This window comes from Impatiens glandulifera, chromosome 4 (assembly GCF_907164915.1).
Source record: "Impatiens glandulifera chromosome 4, dImpGla2.1, whole genome shotgun sequence".
Lineage (NCBI taxonomy): Eukaryota > Viridiplantae > Streptophyta > Magnoliopsida > Ericales > Balsaminaceae > Impatiens > Impatiens glandulifera.
The window spans coordinates 55417357-55434653 of record NC_061865.1 but is presented as its reverse complement, the minus strand read 5'-3'; the positions used below and the strand labels follow the sequence as shown (position 1 = coordinate 55434653).

Genomic DNA, 17297 nt, shown 5'->3' with positions numbered 1-17297 from the left:
AGAATCGGTCAACCACCACAAAAATCGAATCAGAACCACGCTGGGTACGTGGCAGCCCAAGGACAAAATCCAGTTTGCTAAACACAGAAGCACCACCCAACTGATCCAACAAGTCATCCAACCGGGGAATAGGAAACCGATAACGCACTGTAATCTTGTTGATAGCACGACTATCAATGCACATACGCCAAGACCCATCCTTTTTTGGGGTAAGAAGGGCCGGGACAGCACAGGGACTAAGGCATTTGCATGCTAAACCACACATATCTTATATCTTCTTCACTTCGCTGTTTCTGTCTGCACCAAAGACAATTTTAAATAAATAGAACAATGGATTTCCATTTATTAAATTAATATGACTAAGACTTTGCATCATTGCATGTATTCAGTATTCATATGTGGACCAAATATGGTTTAATTGAAATGTCATTTTTCACATCATTTCTCTTCCTTCTTCTCTAATCTTAAGAAATTAAGAGTGAGAACAAGACATTGAGAAAGAGGAAAATTTTGTGGATCGAATGAAAAAGGTTGGTTTCAGCATAGTAGGAAAGATGGCAGAATGGATGTTTGAGCCAATACAACGTGAACTTGGCTATCTCTTGTGCTTCAACAGTAACATTCAAGAGCTCCAAACTCGACTAGGCGAACTAAAAGCAACCAGAAATGATGTACAAAGAATGGAAGATGCAGAAAAGAAGATGGGGAAAACACTGGGTGATCGTGTCCAGTTGTGGATTGAGAAGGCAGATGGAAAAATTGTAGAAGCAGAGAGTGTTCTCAATGATAAGGCAGAGCTTCAAAAAGGGTGTTTCTCCATCAAATGGTGCCCCAATCTAATTTTGCGCTTTTCTTTGGGAAGGAAGGGGAAGAAATCATCTTTGGTTCTCATCGAGCTTCTTCAATCCGGTGGTCAGTTGCCGCATACAGGTCACGCCTTACCCATGCCGTCCATAAATATGCGTGATTACAACGGGGATGCATGTGATTTTGAGAGTCGAAGTAAGATTATGAAAGACGTCATTAAGATGTTACGGAAAGAAGAGACAATGTTAATTGGTATATGCGGGATGGGAGGCATTGGAAAAACCACATTTGCTAAGCAAGTCCTTCAAGAGGTAAAAGACTCTTATAAACATTTATTTGACATTCAAGTTATTACTACTGTCTCTAGTAGTCCCAATTTCAATAATATCCAACAAGAAATTGTAGAGATGTTAGGGTCTTTTTCGCTTAAGGGCATAGATGGTAAAATTGCAAGAGCAAACTATTTACGAAACGCTTTTCGTAACAAAAAAGTTGTTGTTGTGTTGGATGATGTTTGGAAAAAGTTTGATTTAAATGCTTTTGGTTTTCCATTAACAAATTCAGATGTTGGGTGTTGCTGTAAAATTATTTACACATCTAGAATCCAAGGTTTATGGCCAGGTGAAAGGTCCATTACCAAGAAGGAAATCTCAATTCAACTATTGTCAAGTCAAGAAAGTTTGAATTTGTTTAAAAGAAAAGTCAATCTTCCTGATAATGATGTCGATTTCCATTGGAAGAATAGAATAGCAATGCAAATTGTTGAAGAATGTGGAGGATTGCCCCTCGCGCTTGAGGTTCTAGGAAGCGCTCTTACCGAAAAACACATATACGAGTGGAATAATTTGTTTTCTCAATTGAGGAATCATGGTCAAGATCCACATATGGAGGAGATAAACAAGGCCTTGAAAACGAGTTATAACTTCTTAGAAGATTCCAATGCTAAATTATTGTTCTTGCTCTGCTGTTTATTCCGAGAAGACCAGAGGATTCCTATTGAAACCTTGTATCGATATGTGGTGGGTTTGCAGCTCTTCACAAATATAAATGTGGACAACCTAAAACGTACAAGGGATTATGTTTACACCTTAGTGGACAACCTAATAAGGAGAAATTTGTTAATAAAAGTTGAAGCTCGGTATGGAGAACCTGCAGTGAAAATGCACGATTTGTTGAGAGAAGTGGGAATTTCAATTGCAAAACAAGAAAATAACGGCATTAAATTTCTCGAGTGTGATGGTGTGGACGAACTAGAAAATGTCATGAGTCCAGGCATTAAGATGATTTCTATATTATTCCAGAGGGATCTAAAAGTCCCTGAGAAGTTGGAATTTCGAGACTCAAAATTGGAACTATTACGGATAGATAGTTCAGGGAATACAATATCAGGAAGCTTATTTCAAGGGCAGGATAATCTCAAAGTTCTAGATATAGTAAACTTTGGAGGCATGATTATTGAGTTTCCATATTTAGCTAAGTTGAATATGTTATCCCTAGAGGGATTGAGTTTTGATATGACAACTTCATTTCTAAATCATAAGTGCTTGGAGATCCTTAGCCTTCAATGGTTAACCATTCAAATTTTGCCAAAGGAAATAAGTGAGTTAACAAACCTAAAATTATTGGATTTGACTGGGTGCGAGTGTTTCATAAGAAATGGTGTTCTTTCTAGGCTTACTAATCTACAAGAATTGTATATGTGGGATAGTTTTCGGGATTGGAGGTTACACAAAGTAGACGTAAAAGGTGGAGACAATATTGCAGCAAGTCTTGATGAGTTAAATTGCTTACCTAAATTGTGGAGATTGGAATTAGAGATACCCAACATTGAACAAGTGCCAAAAGGTGTTACGTTATTTTCTTCTTCAACGTTATTAACACAATTCAAGATAAGAATTGGAGGAGGAGAATCTTTTAAATTTGAAAGTGGGGAAAGACAATTGTGGTTGGAGAATGTTAAAGGCAATACCAGTTTCGCCCATGAACTTGAGGTCTTAATAGAAAAAGACATTACTAATTTATATATATGCGCTGATTCTGACATGTTTGAGAATATGCATCTAAACAAATTCCTATCATTGAAGGATATTGTGCTTAAACAGTGTGGATCTCTTTTTCCACAGTCAATGTCATCGTTTGTGACTTCTGAATTACTTGGGCGCTATTTGCGGCGTATTGAACTATATGAATGCAATGAAATGACACACCTTTGTTCTATATCAATATCAAGGAATCTCACAAATCTTCAAGTTCTTGTTCTCCAAGAATGTGAAATTGTGAAAGAAGTTGTTAGTTTTTATTTTTACGATAAGATAGAACAACTTGATAAAATTGAGTTCAATGCTTTGAAAACTCTCAAGCTTCGTGACTTGTCTTGGCTGAAATGCTTCTGCAAAAATGTAAACGAGATTCATTTCCAAAATCTAAAAACATTGGAGCTAAAAGGATTGAAGCAATTTATGTTCCCGGCCAAGGTATGATTACTACACAACTTTTAGTTATAAAAAATGATAAACGAGTTAAATCAAGAAAAAAAATCAGATATTATATCAATGTGATCTTCTATTGTGATTAAGTTTTAATTAAATTTATTATTTTGTAGTTGGAAATACCTTGTCTGGAGGAGCTAAGCATTATATCTACTCCAAATATTGAAACTTTGTGCATGCCACCATCGCTACAAAAGTTGTATATTGATAATTGTGACAACTTCCAATATGTTGACTTCTCTCCTAACTTAGTGATTTCTCATCTTAAAAGTGTAATTATTAAAAGATGTAAAATGTTGAAAGGAGTAGTAGGAGTAACAACTGGTGCAGGAGAGCAACGGAGAAAATCCATTGAATTCCCTAATTTGTCAACATTGGAACTTGAGTCCTTGGACAAACTCGCGAGTTTTGTCATCGACGTCAACAATTTGGATGACAAAATTGAAAAGTCTCCAAGTACACTATTTTATCACAATGATTATCAGGTACCAATGAAAATAGTAAGTGAAATTTATTCTTAAGTTTAAGTTTATTAGTGTAGTATAATCAACCTCTACTAATAAAAAGTTATAATTTGTAGAAATATATATGTATATGAAGAGGATCTTATACATACTTAAAGAAACTAAGTATTAATAAATGTAAATTAATTTGTTTGATTTTCTATGCATGTCTTGTTTCTTGTTTACAAAAATGATGTCTGATTATATATATCTTAAATTAATTTTAAATGTAAATGCATGTGTTTTATTTTGTATGCAGGACTGGTTTCCTTGCTTAGATATGTTGGTGATAGAAAGATTGCCAAAGATAAATTATATAATAGGAAGGAAAGAGAGACTTGGACATCAACCAAGCATATTATTATTCCCTAATTTGAAGAAATTGAGGCTTTCTTATTTAGATGAACTTATAAGTTTTGTTGGATTGATGAACAATATGGACAACAATTGCAAAAATCAAAATGCACTCTTTCATCTTGATGATGATGAGGTGAGTTTTGTAAGTGCCAAGTTAAAATATAGTATTAGTGTTGTATAATTAATTGGGAATACTTAAATTATTAATATAATGTATTATATAAGATAAATAAAAAATGATTATAATATGTATATATGAGATTTGTTGTATATAATATGTATATAATTATATTTTGTATGCAGGTCTCATTTCCTTCCTTAGAAGAGTTGAGAATTCAGGAATTGTCAAAGATAAATTATATTTTAGGAAAGGGACAGGGACATCATCATCATCATCCTGATTATAATGAGATATTTCCTGTATTAAAATGTTTGATCTTGGATGGATTAAGCAATTTAATACATGTGTATGAAATCAACCAGCCAGGACTAGGAGAGCTTTTATTTGAAAACTTGACATGGATGGAAGTTGGTGGATGTGGAAAATTGAGATATTTGTTTTCGGAGAATATAGGTAGAGTCGCTGTCGAGAACCTTCGGTGGCTACATATCAATGATTGTGGAATGATGGAAGTGGTGATGAAGAATGTTGAGGATGATGATGATGATGATAAAACTGAAAGAGGAAATAGTCGTCATTTGTTTCCACTCCTTAAGACATTGACACTTTGCAATCTATCAGATTTGAGGAGTTTTAGTGATGTTGCTTATACTTGGGTCTTGCCATCACTCAGTATTCTCAGGGTGTCAGGATGTTCCAAGCTAGAGGCGCTCTCAGCTCCCGGCTATTTGGATTCTCCAAGGCTGGACAAGCTCTATTATGATAATGATAGAGAAGAAGTAAATGTAAAGAATACTTGGAGAGGTGACGTTAACAGTGTTTGGCGTCATATCAAGGTACTCTCTCCGTCTCTCGCTCTCATATATTTTGTGTTGTTTCCTTCATATATTATAAGCTTTTATAATTACAGAAAGTAGAGAGACTAGAGAACATGAACGAAGAAGATTGAGGAGGAATTAATGGGGGGGGCAGTAAGTTATGTTTTGTTCTATTCCCATAATAAATAAATACATGGTTCAATTCTCACATTACATTATTAAGTATGTATGCTCATCTTAATTACTTTGTCCATCCATTCCAGGGCTGCTTAATTAATTTACAACAACACATTATTATTGTTTCTGTGCATGGATAAGTTTGGACATGGCTGCTCATCTTATTGTTTCAGAAAATGCTAAACATTCAGTGCAAAAGGTGTGCACAATCAATCTTTCTAAAAATGATATGCTTCTTGTTGTCGGAAGCCACCTTTCTTTGATCGAAAGTCTCCTGAATCTTTGTCACCCCTTTCTCCACAGGCTCAATCGCCTGATTTATTGTCAACACCACATCCTTTACAGCCTACACAGATAGATCATCACACCATTATTAATCATACACCATACATACTACATCTAATATTTTCCAATTATTTTTCAATCAACTATATTTCTTGTCAAATACTCTCATATCTAATAATAACATTGTATTAATCCTAACATTGCATTATTTTTCAGAAATGTTCTTACCCCTTTTTTTTTATGTTGAGAGCTCTGAATTTGCTTCTTGTTTTTCCTGATTTAATATTTTCCTGATGTATTAACTACTGCCATAGCTTGGTATGATCGATTGTTAAACTTCCTGTTCCTCATTTTATTAAGCGTTTTTGTTCTCCGGTTTCATGCAGCTTTTTATAAAAAAAAAACAAATCCAAATTTAACTTGTTTAACTTGAAATGTTCTCTATTTGAATTATTGTTTAACTTGAAAATTATTGTAAAACCCAAATACAAATTTTATTTGAAAAGATGGAAAGTTTAGGAAATCAGGTGACTTATCAAATTTATCTACATTTGTTTTAGGAAACCAATTTATTAAGATTTCATTTCAAGGAAAACAAAGTTAAGAAATTTCAAATATTTATCAACTTTTCAAATTTGACTTTCATTTTCTTCAATTCTACTCACCAAGTGTGTCTGAAAGTTTTCGAAATAACAAAAAGTTGTTTGGTTTTTGAGTCTTGCAAAACAGAGCTGTAGGCCTGCCCAGAAACAGAGCTGTAGCATACTGTTTTGTTCGTTTTCAGTGTGATTTCAAATTCAAATGCAAACAATATCTTCATCATTCGAAAACAGTCTCATCAATTCAGTTTATCATCCAATAATTTCCTACCATCAAAATTGAAATCAAATCATTAAGTCATTTGGTTTCCAAATTCAAATTCCAATTTGCGGCTGCATGTTCAGAACAGAGGGGGTTTGAACATGTCGTTTTAGGTAGTATGGAATTTCTTATCTGTTATGATTAATTTTCTATGGCATCAATATTTTAATCATTGGAAAACTGTAAATAGACCTTAGCTCTTCTTCTTCTCGGTCAGATATAGCAGCAGCAATAACAATGAAAGATTAAGATAGAATCCAAGCTCTCTTTAGCTTACACACGCTCATGAAATGGAAATGAGATTGATTCCAGTTTAGGCTTCTTCGCCATTTTTCATTTTTCTCACGCCGTCTAAGTTTCTATTTATTATAGGCCCTAGTTGGTTGGAAAGTGGAAAAATCAGCTCTACCCTCAAAGAATAACGTCAAAATGTCTGGAATCGAGCCGTTCTCATCCTAGGCCATTGGCCCATTGCTGGTCCCCTGCTGAAGAACGACTCATCTCTTCTTTCTCTTTCTTTTTCTTCGGTATCTTTTCTGTTTCTATTCAATTTAGTCCTCAACCTCTCCTTTAAACCCGTCACAATTTTATTATTATCTGCAATAAAGGAGATGAAAAATTGTCAAACAGAAAATTGGACGTGATTAAGAAAAACAATTATAGTAAGTGTACATTTGTATTTATCTGCAATTAAGGAGATGAAAACCCCGTAGAATCATCACTGACTTTGAGTAGGCATTCAAATAATTCAATAACAACATATGTATTCAATTAGCCAACCAATATTCTTCCTATTGCTTTAATGTTGAAACCAATTCACGTTTCAGAAAATAATAGATTAATTCTAATGTTTAGAACAGGGCATCTACACATTTCAGCAATGCATCATATGCTTCAAGATCAAACCTCTCCTCTAGAATATATGGTGGCATCTCTTGACAGCGGTTATCAGTTCAAAGATTTGATTTCCTTTTCTGATTTTCAAATAGCCATTGAAGCAATAGCGACGTCTGGGACTGTCACGATTAATCTTTAACAACAGGGAATTGTTTTTCTTTACTATTGTATTCTTTTTTACTAGTGATAAGTGGATGAACAAATTGTTTGTAAACTTACATCTTAAATCATATCACTAATAAAATGAGACAAGTTTGCAAAAGATCCTCATACACTAAAGAGATCGAATCTGTATACTATAGAGTAGCCTCGTAAGCATTTCATAGTATCCTCTACAACTTCCATTACGCACTTCTCTAACTATAAAAATGGCTAGATATGTATTTTTATTGTTATTTCATGTTGCTTCTGTTACATTATCTATTTATGGTTTCTCAATATATTCTTGTATACAATTTGATTATTACTAATAGTTTTTTAATAATTGTTACACTCATAACTTAGTGGTAGAGTAAATGAACTAATATTCTTAGTAGCACTAATATGATATTTTTGATGAAGATGCAATTGGTGGTTGTTCATCGTAAAGTCTTTTTGTAATTATTTTGTTGCAATTGTGAATACAAAGTTCTCTTACATATCTAGATATTGGGATTTCACTAGCAAGAGTTGATAACTAACTTAAGCCATGGTTAAAAATAAAAACTTTTGGATCCCTTAAAAACTGCACATGGTTTTGAATCTATCCATTGATTTGGCTTGTTCTAGAAGTTGAATTTGGGGATGTATTTATGTTTATTAGTTTTCTCCTACTAAATAAAGATAGGTCTTTTTATATTCCATTCATATATTTTAATTCTATACTATTGATAATGTGTGAAAATAATATTTCTCTTTATATATCATTTGATATTGAAGGTTTTTGTGCTTGAATCTTACTTTTGGACATATAATTGATTTGGAAGTTATGACAAAGAATGGGGAAGTAAAAAAACAACTTTATTACAATATAAATTAGCTTATATTTGACAATATAATTCAGTTGGATGAGTTAGTTTAATTTTAATCATAAATTAAGGAATTAAGAATTAACTAAATGTTTCAAAAAAAAAGACTTATAGTTTGAAAAACAAAGATTCTAGTAAGTATTTGGTTAAAGTTGAGGAAGGATGTTCAACGATCTCAATAATTTCACATTAATCTTTCTGGTCTGTTTGAAACCGTCTCTACTAAAGAATATTAAATTTCCGAAACCGTCTTAATTTATCTCAAGTAAAATAATAGAGAAACAAAACTAAATCTTTGATTTATCAACCTTGCACATTGACCTCTAATAAGGCTCTCTTTGTACACGAATTTCACATGGTCTTAGTTAGTTCGTGTAACTCGAGTCCTTAACTTTCAACATTCTAATTAATCATTTAAGAGAAAATAAACTAAATTTTATATTAAATAATTTAACCTACTTTACATAGGGGCAAGAAGGTCGGAAAAAGTCTCAAATAAAATAACTTAAATGATTAGTGACAATGTGACATTAACCAGGCAACTACACATAATCTAATATTTTGATATTTTCAACCACACATAATATAATGTTTGCAGACTTCACCAAAAAAAACCCATACATAATCTAATATTTTTATGTCTTCAACCACACATAATATAATGTTTGGAGACTTCACCAAAAAAAAACATACATAATCTAATATTTTGATCTCTTCAACCTCACATAATATAATATTTTTATGTCTTCAACCAATCATATATAATATAATGTTTGCATACTTCACCAAAGCAACTACTCATAATATAATGTTTGAAGACTTGACCAAGCAACCACACATAATATAATATTTGCATACTTCACCAAAGCAACCACACATAATATAATATTTCCATTTCTTCAACCACACATAATATAATGTTTGCATACTTCACCAATGAAACCACATAATATAATATTTTGATCTCTTCATCCACACGTAATATAATGTTTGCAGAATTATATTGACCAAAAGACTTGGCATTTATTCCCATGCGGGTATATAGAATGGACTAAAATTAGTTTGACTCAAATGTCCATGTCATTTTAATTTTGAGTAGTAATAAGGTGTTGTTTTTCCTATAATTGTTAATGGACAAAACGTGTTTGAAAAATATGTAATCGACAATTAATTTCAAATTAGGATTTGGCTTTTTCTTTTACCCACTAGTGTAGCTCAAGTGACAAAAGTATGTGCCTAATAGATCAATAATCGCGAGTTTAATTCCAACTTAAAACGTCTTAAGTTAAAATAGATGTCAGGACTGTGGCGGTACTGTAATACTAGCTTTTAATATTAAAACAAAGTAGTTGTCTTTTCTTTTCTTCACCTGGGATTAAGTAAAAATAATAAATCACATTTAGCGGCGATTTAACCATTTTTTCAAGTTCCTTATTTTACAACCCCACCCCCTTGCTAAATTGACCACAGATCTATTAATACGAATTAAAGCTCGTTTTCTAATTTTACTACCTTACATCAGTTGCAAAATAGTGTGGCCACAATATGAATCTAACTCTTCCTAAAGAATGTTTTGTTTCCACCATAATCTAACTCTTCCTTACAATATGAATCTAACTCTTCCTAATTAAAAATACATAATCTTCTAGTATATTTGTCAAACAGTAGACAATCAAAGGACTTCAAAGGGGTTCAAAGCCTTAGATGGCATTAAAAAATAATTCAATAGCAACATATGTATTCAATTAGGCATCCAATATTCTTTTTATTGTCTTAATAACCAAAACCTAAGATGGCGTTGCTTATGTATTTTTGACACCACTTCTTTCTCGACACTATATTTAGCGTCGGTAATATATAAGCTACCTCTGTCAGTGGCAAAACTTGTGATGTTCTCAAATATAATTGGAAAAAGTAGAGGATTCAATGGCTAATTTTATTTGGTTACAATTGAGAGGAAGGGCTTTCAACAACTTCGGTGATTTTACATGCATCCTTCTTGCCCATTTGAAATGGCATCGTCTAAGCATATTAAATCGTCTTCATTTGCCTTAAGTAAAATAATGGATCGTAGTTTGATCGTAACTGTCTCCTAAACTATCAAAAGACAAATCATTTTAAAAAATAAAAATATATTGAATTTTATACTAAATAATTTAACCGTCCAAAGTCTTAAATAAAATAGCGTGAATGATTAGTGACAATGTGACAATAACCAGGCAACCACACATAATATAATGTTTGCAGACATCACCACCAAAGCAACCCCGAATAATATAATATTTTCATCTATTCAACCTATTACTCCTTCACGTGTCATGTCTTTTCCTTCTTCATCATTTTCTTGTGTATTCTGTGCATTCTTAAGAAAACTCACACACACGCACACAAAAATATACAGAGAGAAGAAGAGTGAAAAACAATTGTGGATCGAATGGAAACAGCTTGTTTCAGCACAGTAGGAAAGATGGCCGAGTGGACATTTCAGCCAATACTACGAGAATTTGGCTATCTGTTGTGTTTCAACAGTAACATTCAAGAGCTTCAAACTCAACTAGAAAAACTAAATGCATTGAGAAACGATGTGCAAGCAAGGGAAGACGCCGCAAAGAGGATGTGGCAATCCCTCGGCGAAGCGGCCGAATTGTGGATGAATGATGCAAATGAAAAAATTGTAGAAGCAGAGAGTGTTCTCAATGATAAGGCTAAGCTTCAAAAAGGGTGTTTCTCCATCAAATGGTGCCCCAATCTAATTTTGCGCTTCTCTTTGGGAAGGAAGGGGAAGAAATCATCTTTGGTTCTCATCGAGCTTCTTCAATCCGGTGGTCAGTTGCCACACACGGGTCATATCTTACCCATGCCGTCCATAAATATGCGTGATTACAATGGGGATGCTTGTGATTTCGATAGTCGAAGTAAGAATATGGAAGACATCATTAAGATGTTACATGATGAAGAGACAATGTTAATAGGGATATGCGGGATGGGAGGCATTGGAAAGACCACTTTCGCTAAGCAAGTCCTTCAAAAGGTAAAAGACTTCCATAAGTATTTATTTGAAATTCAAGTTATTTCGATTGTAAGTAGTAGTCCCAATTTCAATTCTATCCAACAAGAAGTCGCAGAGATGTTAGGTTTTTCTCTTAAGGACGTAGAGAATAAGACTTTAAGAGCAGAACGTTTACGAAAGGCATTTTGTAACAAGAAAGTTGTAGTCTTGTTAGATGATGTTTGGAAAGACTTTGATTTAAAGGCTTTTGGTTTTCCATCAAATATATTTGATGTTGGGTATAATTGTAAAATTATTTACACATCTAGGAACAAAGGTTTATGGTCAGGTGAACGCAACATTACCAAAAAAGAAATCTCTCTTAAAGTATTGTCACGTGAAGAAGCTTGGAATTTGTTTTCCAGAAAAGTCAATCTTCCTGATGATGATAAGGATCTCCATTGGAAGAATAGAATAGCAATGCAAATTGTTGGAGAATGTGGACGGTTGCCCCTCGCGCTTGAGGTTGTAGGAGGCGCTCTCATCGAAAAAGACATACATGAGTGGAATAATATGTTTTCTCAATTGAGGAATCACGGTCAAGATCCACATATGGAGGAGATAAACAAGGCCTTGAAAACGAGTTATAACTTCTTAGAAGATCCAAATGCCAAATTATTGTTCTTGCTTTGATGTTTATTCCGAGAAGACCAGAGGATTCCTGTTGAGAGGTTGTATCGTTATGCAGTGGGTTTGCATCTCTTCACAAATATAAATGTGGAAAACCTAAAACGTACCAAGGATTATGTCTACACCTTAGTGGACAACCTAATAAGGAGAAATTTGTTAATAAAGGTTGAAGCTCGGTATGAAGAACCTACAGTGAAAATGCACGATTTGTTGAGAGATGTGGGAATTTCAATTGCAAAACAAGAAAATAACGGCATTAAATTTCTAGACTGTGATAGTGTGGACAAACTAGAAAATGTCATGAGTCCAGATATTATGATGATTTCTATATTATTCCAGAAGGATCTACAAGTCTTTGAGAAGTTAGAATTTCGAAACTCAAAATTGGAACTATTACGGTTAGATAGTTCTGGGGATACAATATCAGGAAGCTTATTTCAAGGGCAGGATAATCTCAAAGTTCTAGATATAGTAAACTATGGCGGCATGGTTGTTGAGTTTCCATATTTAGCTAAGTTGAAGATGTTATCCCTAGAGAAATTGAGTTTTGATATGACACCGTTATTTCTAAATCTTAAGTGCTTGGAGATCCTTAGCCTTCAATGGTTAACTGTTCAAAATTTTCCAAATGAAATAAGTGAGTTAACAAACTTAAGATTGTTGGATTTGACTGGTTGCAAGTGTTTCATAATAAATGGTGTTCTTTCTAGGCTTACTAATCTACAAGAGTTGTATATGTGGGATAGTTTTCAGGATTGGAGGCTACACAAAGAAGACGTAAATGGTGGAGACAATATTGCAGCAGGGCTTGATGAGTTAAATTGCTTACATAAATTATGGAGATTGGAACTAGAGATACCCAACATTGAACAAGTGCCGAGAGGTGCTACGCTATTTTCTTCTCCAACGTTATTAACACAATTCAAGATAAGAATTGGAGGAGGAGAATCTATTAAATTTGAAAGTGGGGAAAGACAATTGTGGTTGAAGAATGTTAAAGGCAATACCAGTTTCTTCCATGAACTTGAGGTCTTAACAAAAAACGACATTACTAATTTATATATATGCGCTGATTCTAACATATTGGACAATATGCATATAAACAATTTCATATCATTGAAGGATGTTGTTCTTAAACAGTGTGGATCTCTTTTTCCACTGTCACGGTCATCGTTGAAGACTTCTGAACTTGGATGTTGTTTGCGGCGTATTGAACTATATGAATGCAATGAAATGACACACTTATTTTCTACATCAATATCAAAGAATCTCGCAAATCTTCAAGTTCTTGTTCTCGAAGATTGTAAAATGATGGAAGAAGTTATTAGCTCTTTCAATGATACAGAACAAGTCAATAAGATTGAGTTCAATGCTTTGGAAACTATTAAGATTCATTACTTGTCTTGGCTGAAATACTTTTGCAAAAGAGTAGATGAGATTCATTTTCATAAACTGAAAATATTGAAGCTAAAAGGATTGAATCAATTTATCTTCCCAACCAAGGTATGACTACTACACAACTTTTGGTTATAAAAAACGATAATTAGGTTAAATCAAGCATACAAAATTACATCTTCTATCATTGTGATTAATTTTTAATTCTATTTATTATTTTGTAGTTGGAAATACCTTGCCTGGAGAAGCTAAGTATGATATTTATTCCAAATATTGAAACTCTGTGCGTGCCACCATCATTGCAAAAGTTGAATATTGATAATTGTGACAACTTCCAATATGTTGACTTCTCTCCTAACTCGGTGATTTCTCATCTTGAAAATGTGATCATTAAAAGATGTAAAATATTGAAAGGAGTAGTAGGAGTAACAACTGGTGCAGGAGAGCAACGGAGAAAATCAATTGAATTCCCTAATTTGTCAACATTGAATCTTGAATCCTTGGACAAACTCACGAGTTTTGTCATCCACATCAACAATTTGGATGACAAAGATGAAAAGTCACAAAATGCACTATTTTATCACAATGATTATCAGGTAAGTGAAATTTTGTTCTTAAGTTTAAGTTTAGGTTTAGTAGTGTAGTATAATTAACTTCTAATAATAAAAAGTTATAATTTATAGAAACATATATGTATATGAAGAGGATCTTATACATACTTAAGGAAAATAATTATTAGTAAATGTAAAAAAAAGTAATACTTTATTACACATTATGATGATGATTAGGTAACTATTGTAAGTGTACGTATCATTGTGATTAATTTTTAATTCTATTTATTATTTTGTAGTTGGAAATACCTTGCCTGGAGAAGCTAAGTATGATATCTATTCCAAATATTGAAACTCTGTGCGTGCCACCATCATTGCAAAAGTTGAATATTGATAATTGTGACAACTTCCAATATGTTGACTTCTCTCCTAACTCGGTGATTTCTCATCTTGAAAATGTGATCATTAAAAGATGTAAAATGTTGAAAGGAGTAGTAGGAGTAACAACTGGTGCAGGAGAGCAACGGAGAAAATCAATTGAATTCCCTAATTTGTCAACATTGAATCTTGAATCCTTGGACAAACTCACGAGTTTTGTCATCCACGTCAACAATTTGGATGACAAAGATGAAAAGTCACAAAATGCACTATTTTATCACAATGATTATCAGGTAAGTGAAATTTTGTTCTTAAGTTTAAGTTTAGGTTTAGTAGTGTAGTATAATTAACTTCTAATAATAAAAAGTTATAATTTATAGAAACATATATGTATATGAAGAGGATCTTATACATACTTAAGGAAAATAATTATTAGTAAATGTAAAAAAAAGTAATACTTTATTACACATTATGATGATGATTAGGTAACTATTGTAAGTGTACGTATCATTGTGATTAATTTTTAATTATATTTATTATTTTGTAGTTGGAAATACCTTGCCTGAAGGAGCTAAGTATGATATCTATTCCAAATATTGAAACTCTGTGCGTGCCACCATCATTGCAAAAGTTGAATATTGATAATTGTGACAACTTCCAATATGTTGACTTCTCTCCTAACTCGGTGATTTCTCATCTTGAAAATGTGATCATTAAAAGATGTAAAATGTTGAAAGGAGTAGTAGGAGTAACAACTGGTGCAGGAGAGCAACGGAGAAAATCAATTGAATTCCCTAATTTGTCAACATTGAATCTTGAATACTTGGACAAACTCACGAGTTTTTTCATCGACGTTAACAATTTGGATAACAAAGATGAAAAGTCACAAAGTGCACTATTTTATCACAATGATTATCAGGTAAGTGAAATTTTGTTCTTAAGTTTAAGTTTAGGTTTAGTAGTGTAGTATAATTAACTTCTAATAATAAAAAGTTATAATTTATAGAAACATATATGTATATGAAGAGGATCTTATACATACTTAAGGAAAATAATTATTAGTAAATGTAAAAAAAAGTAATACTTTATTACACATTATGATGATTAGGTAACTATTGTAAGTGTACGTATCATTGTGATTAATTTTTAATTATATTTATTATTTTGTAGTTGGAAATACCTTGCCTGAAGGAGCTATGTATGATATCTATTCCAAATATTGAAACTCTGTGCATGCCACCATCATTGCAAAAGTTGTTTATTGGTAATTGTGACAACTCCCAATATGTTGACTTCTCTCCTAACTCGGTGATTTCTCATCTTAAAAAAGTGATCATTACAAGATGTAAAATGTTAAAAGGAGTAGTAGGAGTAACAACTGCTGCAGGAGAGCAACAGAGAAAATCAATTGAATTCCCTAATTTGTTAACATTGAAACTTGAATCCTTGGACAAACTCACGAGTTTTGTCATCGACGTCAACAATTTGGATGACAAAGATGAAAAGTCACAAAGTGCACTATTTTATCACAATGATTGTCAGGTATATTTTTATTTGTGTATTATAAGGTAAATAAAAAATGATTATAATATGTATAGAGATTTGTTGTCTAATTATACATGAAATTAATAAATATATATTGTATGCAGGTGTCATTTCCTTCCTTGCTAGAGTTGAGAATAGAAGAATTGCCAAAGATAAATTATATATTAGGACAGAGAGACGAAGGTAGAAAGGGACGGGGACTTCATCCTGATATTGAAGAAGTATATAAGATATTTCCTGTATTATGTTCGTTGAGGTTGTATAGATTAAGCAATTTAATACATATGTATGAAATCAACGAGCAGCCAGGACTAGGAGGAGTGCTTTTATTTCAAAACTTGACATACTTGGATATTTATGGATGTGGGAAATTGAGATATTTGTTTTCGGAGAATATAGCTAGAGTCATTGGCAAGCGCCTAATAGGGCTAGAAATATCTAATTGTGAAATGATGGAAGTGGTGATAAAGAATATTGAGGAGGAGGAGGAATTAATAATAGAGGATGATGATGATAAGGCTGGAGGAGGAGGAGGAGGAATTAGTCATTTCTTTCCACTCCTCAGGGCATTGTACCTCATGGATCTATCAGGTTTGAGGAGCTTTAGTGATGTTGCTTATACTTGGGAGTTGCCATCACTAAAGGATTTAATAGTGTTAAGATGTCCCAAGCTAGAGGCACTCTCTCCCGGCTATTTGGATTCTCCAAGGCTGGAGAGTCTCCAATATAATTATAGAGAAGAAGTAAATGTAAATGTAAAGGATACTTGGAAAGGTGACGTTAACAGTGCTGTCAGTGCTTGGTGTCATATCAAGGTACTCTCTCCTTCTCTCATTTATTTTGTGTTGTTTCTTAATTTCTTATAAAGCTTTATAATTAAGTTGGCTAGATTATTATTAATTTATAGACACAGAAAGAAGAAAAGACTAGAGAATATGAACGAATAAGATTGAGAAGATTGAGGAGGAATTAATGGGGGGCAGTAAGTTATTTTTTTTTTTCTATTTCCATAATAAATAAATACATGGTTTCTCACATTAGATGATTACTAATGATAAAGTATATATGTAATGGATGTCTGTCTGTCTGTCTCTTGCAGATCTTTAAAGACTTCATGAAATCTGTGAGTATACATCCTATTAATTAATTAAGCAGCAGACTTTGTGTGTGCTATCATGGATGTTCTTGATTTGTTGTTTTATTTGTGTGGTTAACAATTGTTTGTAAAATATGTACTCAACAATTTCATCCTATTTTAAAATATGTATTTGGCTTTCTTTTCTTCATCTAGGATTAATCAATCAATTTCTTTCTATTCATTAAGACATTGGTACTTTCACATCTATCAACTTTTGTGATGTTGCTTATACTTGGGATTTGCCATCACTAGAAAATCTACAGAAGGAGAGTGTTTTATCTATCTTCTG

At 32.9% G+C, this 17297-nt stretch overlaps 2 protein-coding genes across 5 annotated transcripts; both read left to right on the top strand.

The window, feature by feature from the left end:
• Window positions 1–410: 410 nt before the first annotated feature.
• LOC124933500 (disease resistance protein RPS2-like) lies at window positions 411–5245 on the top strand. 4 transcript variants are annotated; one of them, XM_047473912.1, is made up of 5 exons: window positions 411–3281; window positions 3410–3781; window positions 4059–4298; window positions 4460–5113; window positions 5188–5245. In XM_047473912.1, the coding sequence occupies exons 1-5, from the start codon at window positions 522–524 to the stop codon at window positions 5224–5226; spliced, it is 4065 nt and encodes a 1354-aa protein (XP_047329868.1). In that variant the 5' UTR covers window positions 411–521; the 3' UTR covers window positions 5227–5245. The 4 variants fall into 4 exon arrangements, with proteins under 4 accessions (XP_047329868.1, XP_047329869.1, XP_047329867.1 ...); XM_047473913.1 differs by having other exon boundaries at window positions 3410–3796; window positions 4059–4281; window positions 4458–5113; XM_047473911.1 differs by having other exon boundaries at window positions 3410–3796; window positions 4059–4289.
• A 5511-nt stretch (window positions 5246–10756) lies between these two features.
• On the top strand, window positions 10757–16775 carry LOC124935444 (probable disease resistance protein At1g61310). Its single transcript, XM_047475877.1, has 7 exons — window positions 10757–11997; window positions 12043–13504; window positions 13621–13992; window positions 14247–14618; window positions 14873–15244; window positions 15496–15867; window positions 15975–16775. Exons 1-7 carry the CDS (start codon window positions 10757–10759, stop codon window positions 16734–16736), a joined length of 4953 nt encoding a protein of 1650 aa, XP_047331833.1. The 3' UTR covers window positions 16737–16775.
• Window positions 16776–17297: the final 522 nt, after the last annotated feature.

What these genes read in the sequence shown, in the direction of transcription:
- LOC124935444 (XM_047475877.1), top strand. Translation starts at nt 10,757, where the DNA reads ATGGAAACAGCTTGTTTCAGCACAGTAGGAAAGATGGCCGAGTGGACA. An exon ending in AATGCCAAATTATTGTTCTT is followed by an intron (nt 11,998 to 12,042) that starts GCTTTGATGTTT and finishes TCCTGTTGAGAG; the next exon opens with GTTGTATCGTTATGCAGTGG. An exon ending in TTTATCACAATGATTATCAG is followed by an intron (nt 15,245 to 15,495) that starts GTAAGTGAAATT and finishes ATTATTTTGTAG; the next exon opens with TTGGAAATACCTTGCCTGAA.
- LOC124933500 (XM_047473910.1), top strand. Translation starts at nt 522, where the DNA reads ATGAAAAAGGTTGGTTTCAGCATAGTAGGAAAGATGGCAGAATGGATG. An exon ending in ATCAGGTACCAATGAAAATA is followed by an intron (nt 3,797 to 4,058) that starts GTAAGTGAAATT and finishes TTTTGTATGCAG; the next exon opens with GACTGGTTTCCTTGCTTAGA. An exon ending in ATGATGATGAGGTGAGTTTT is followed by an intron (nt 4,299 to 4,459) that starts GTAAGTGCCAAG and finishes TTTTGTATGCAG; the next exon opens with GTCTCATTTCCTTCCTTAGA.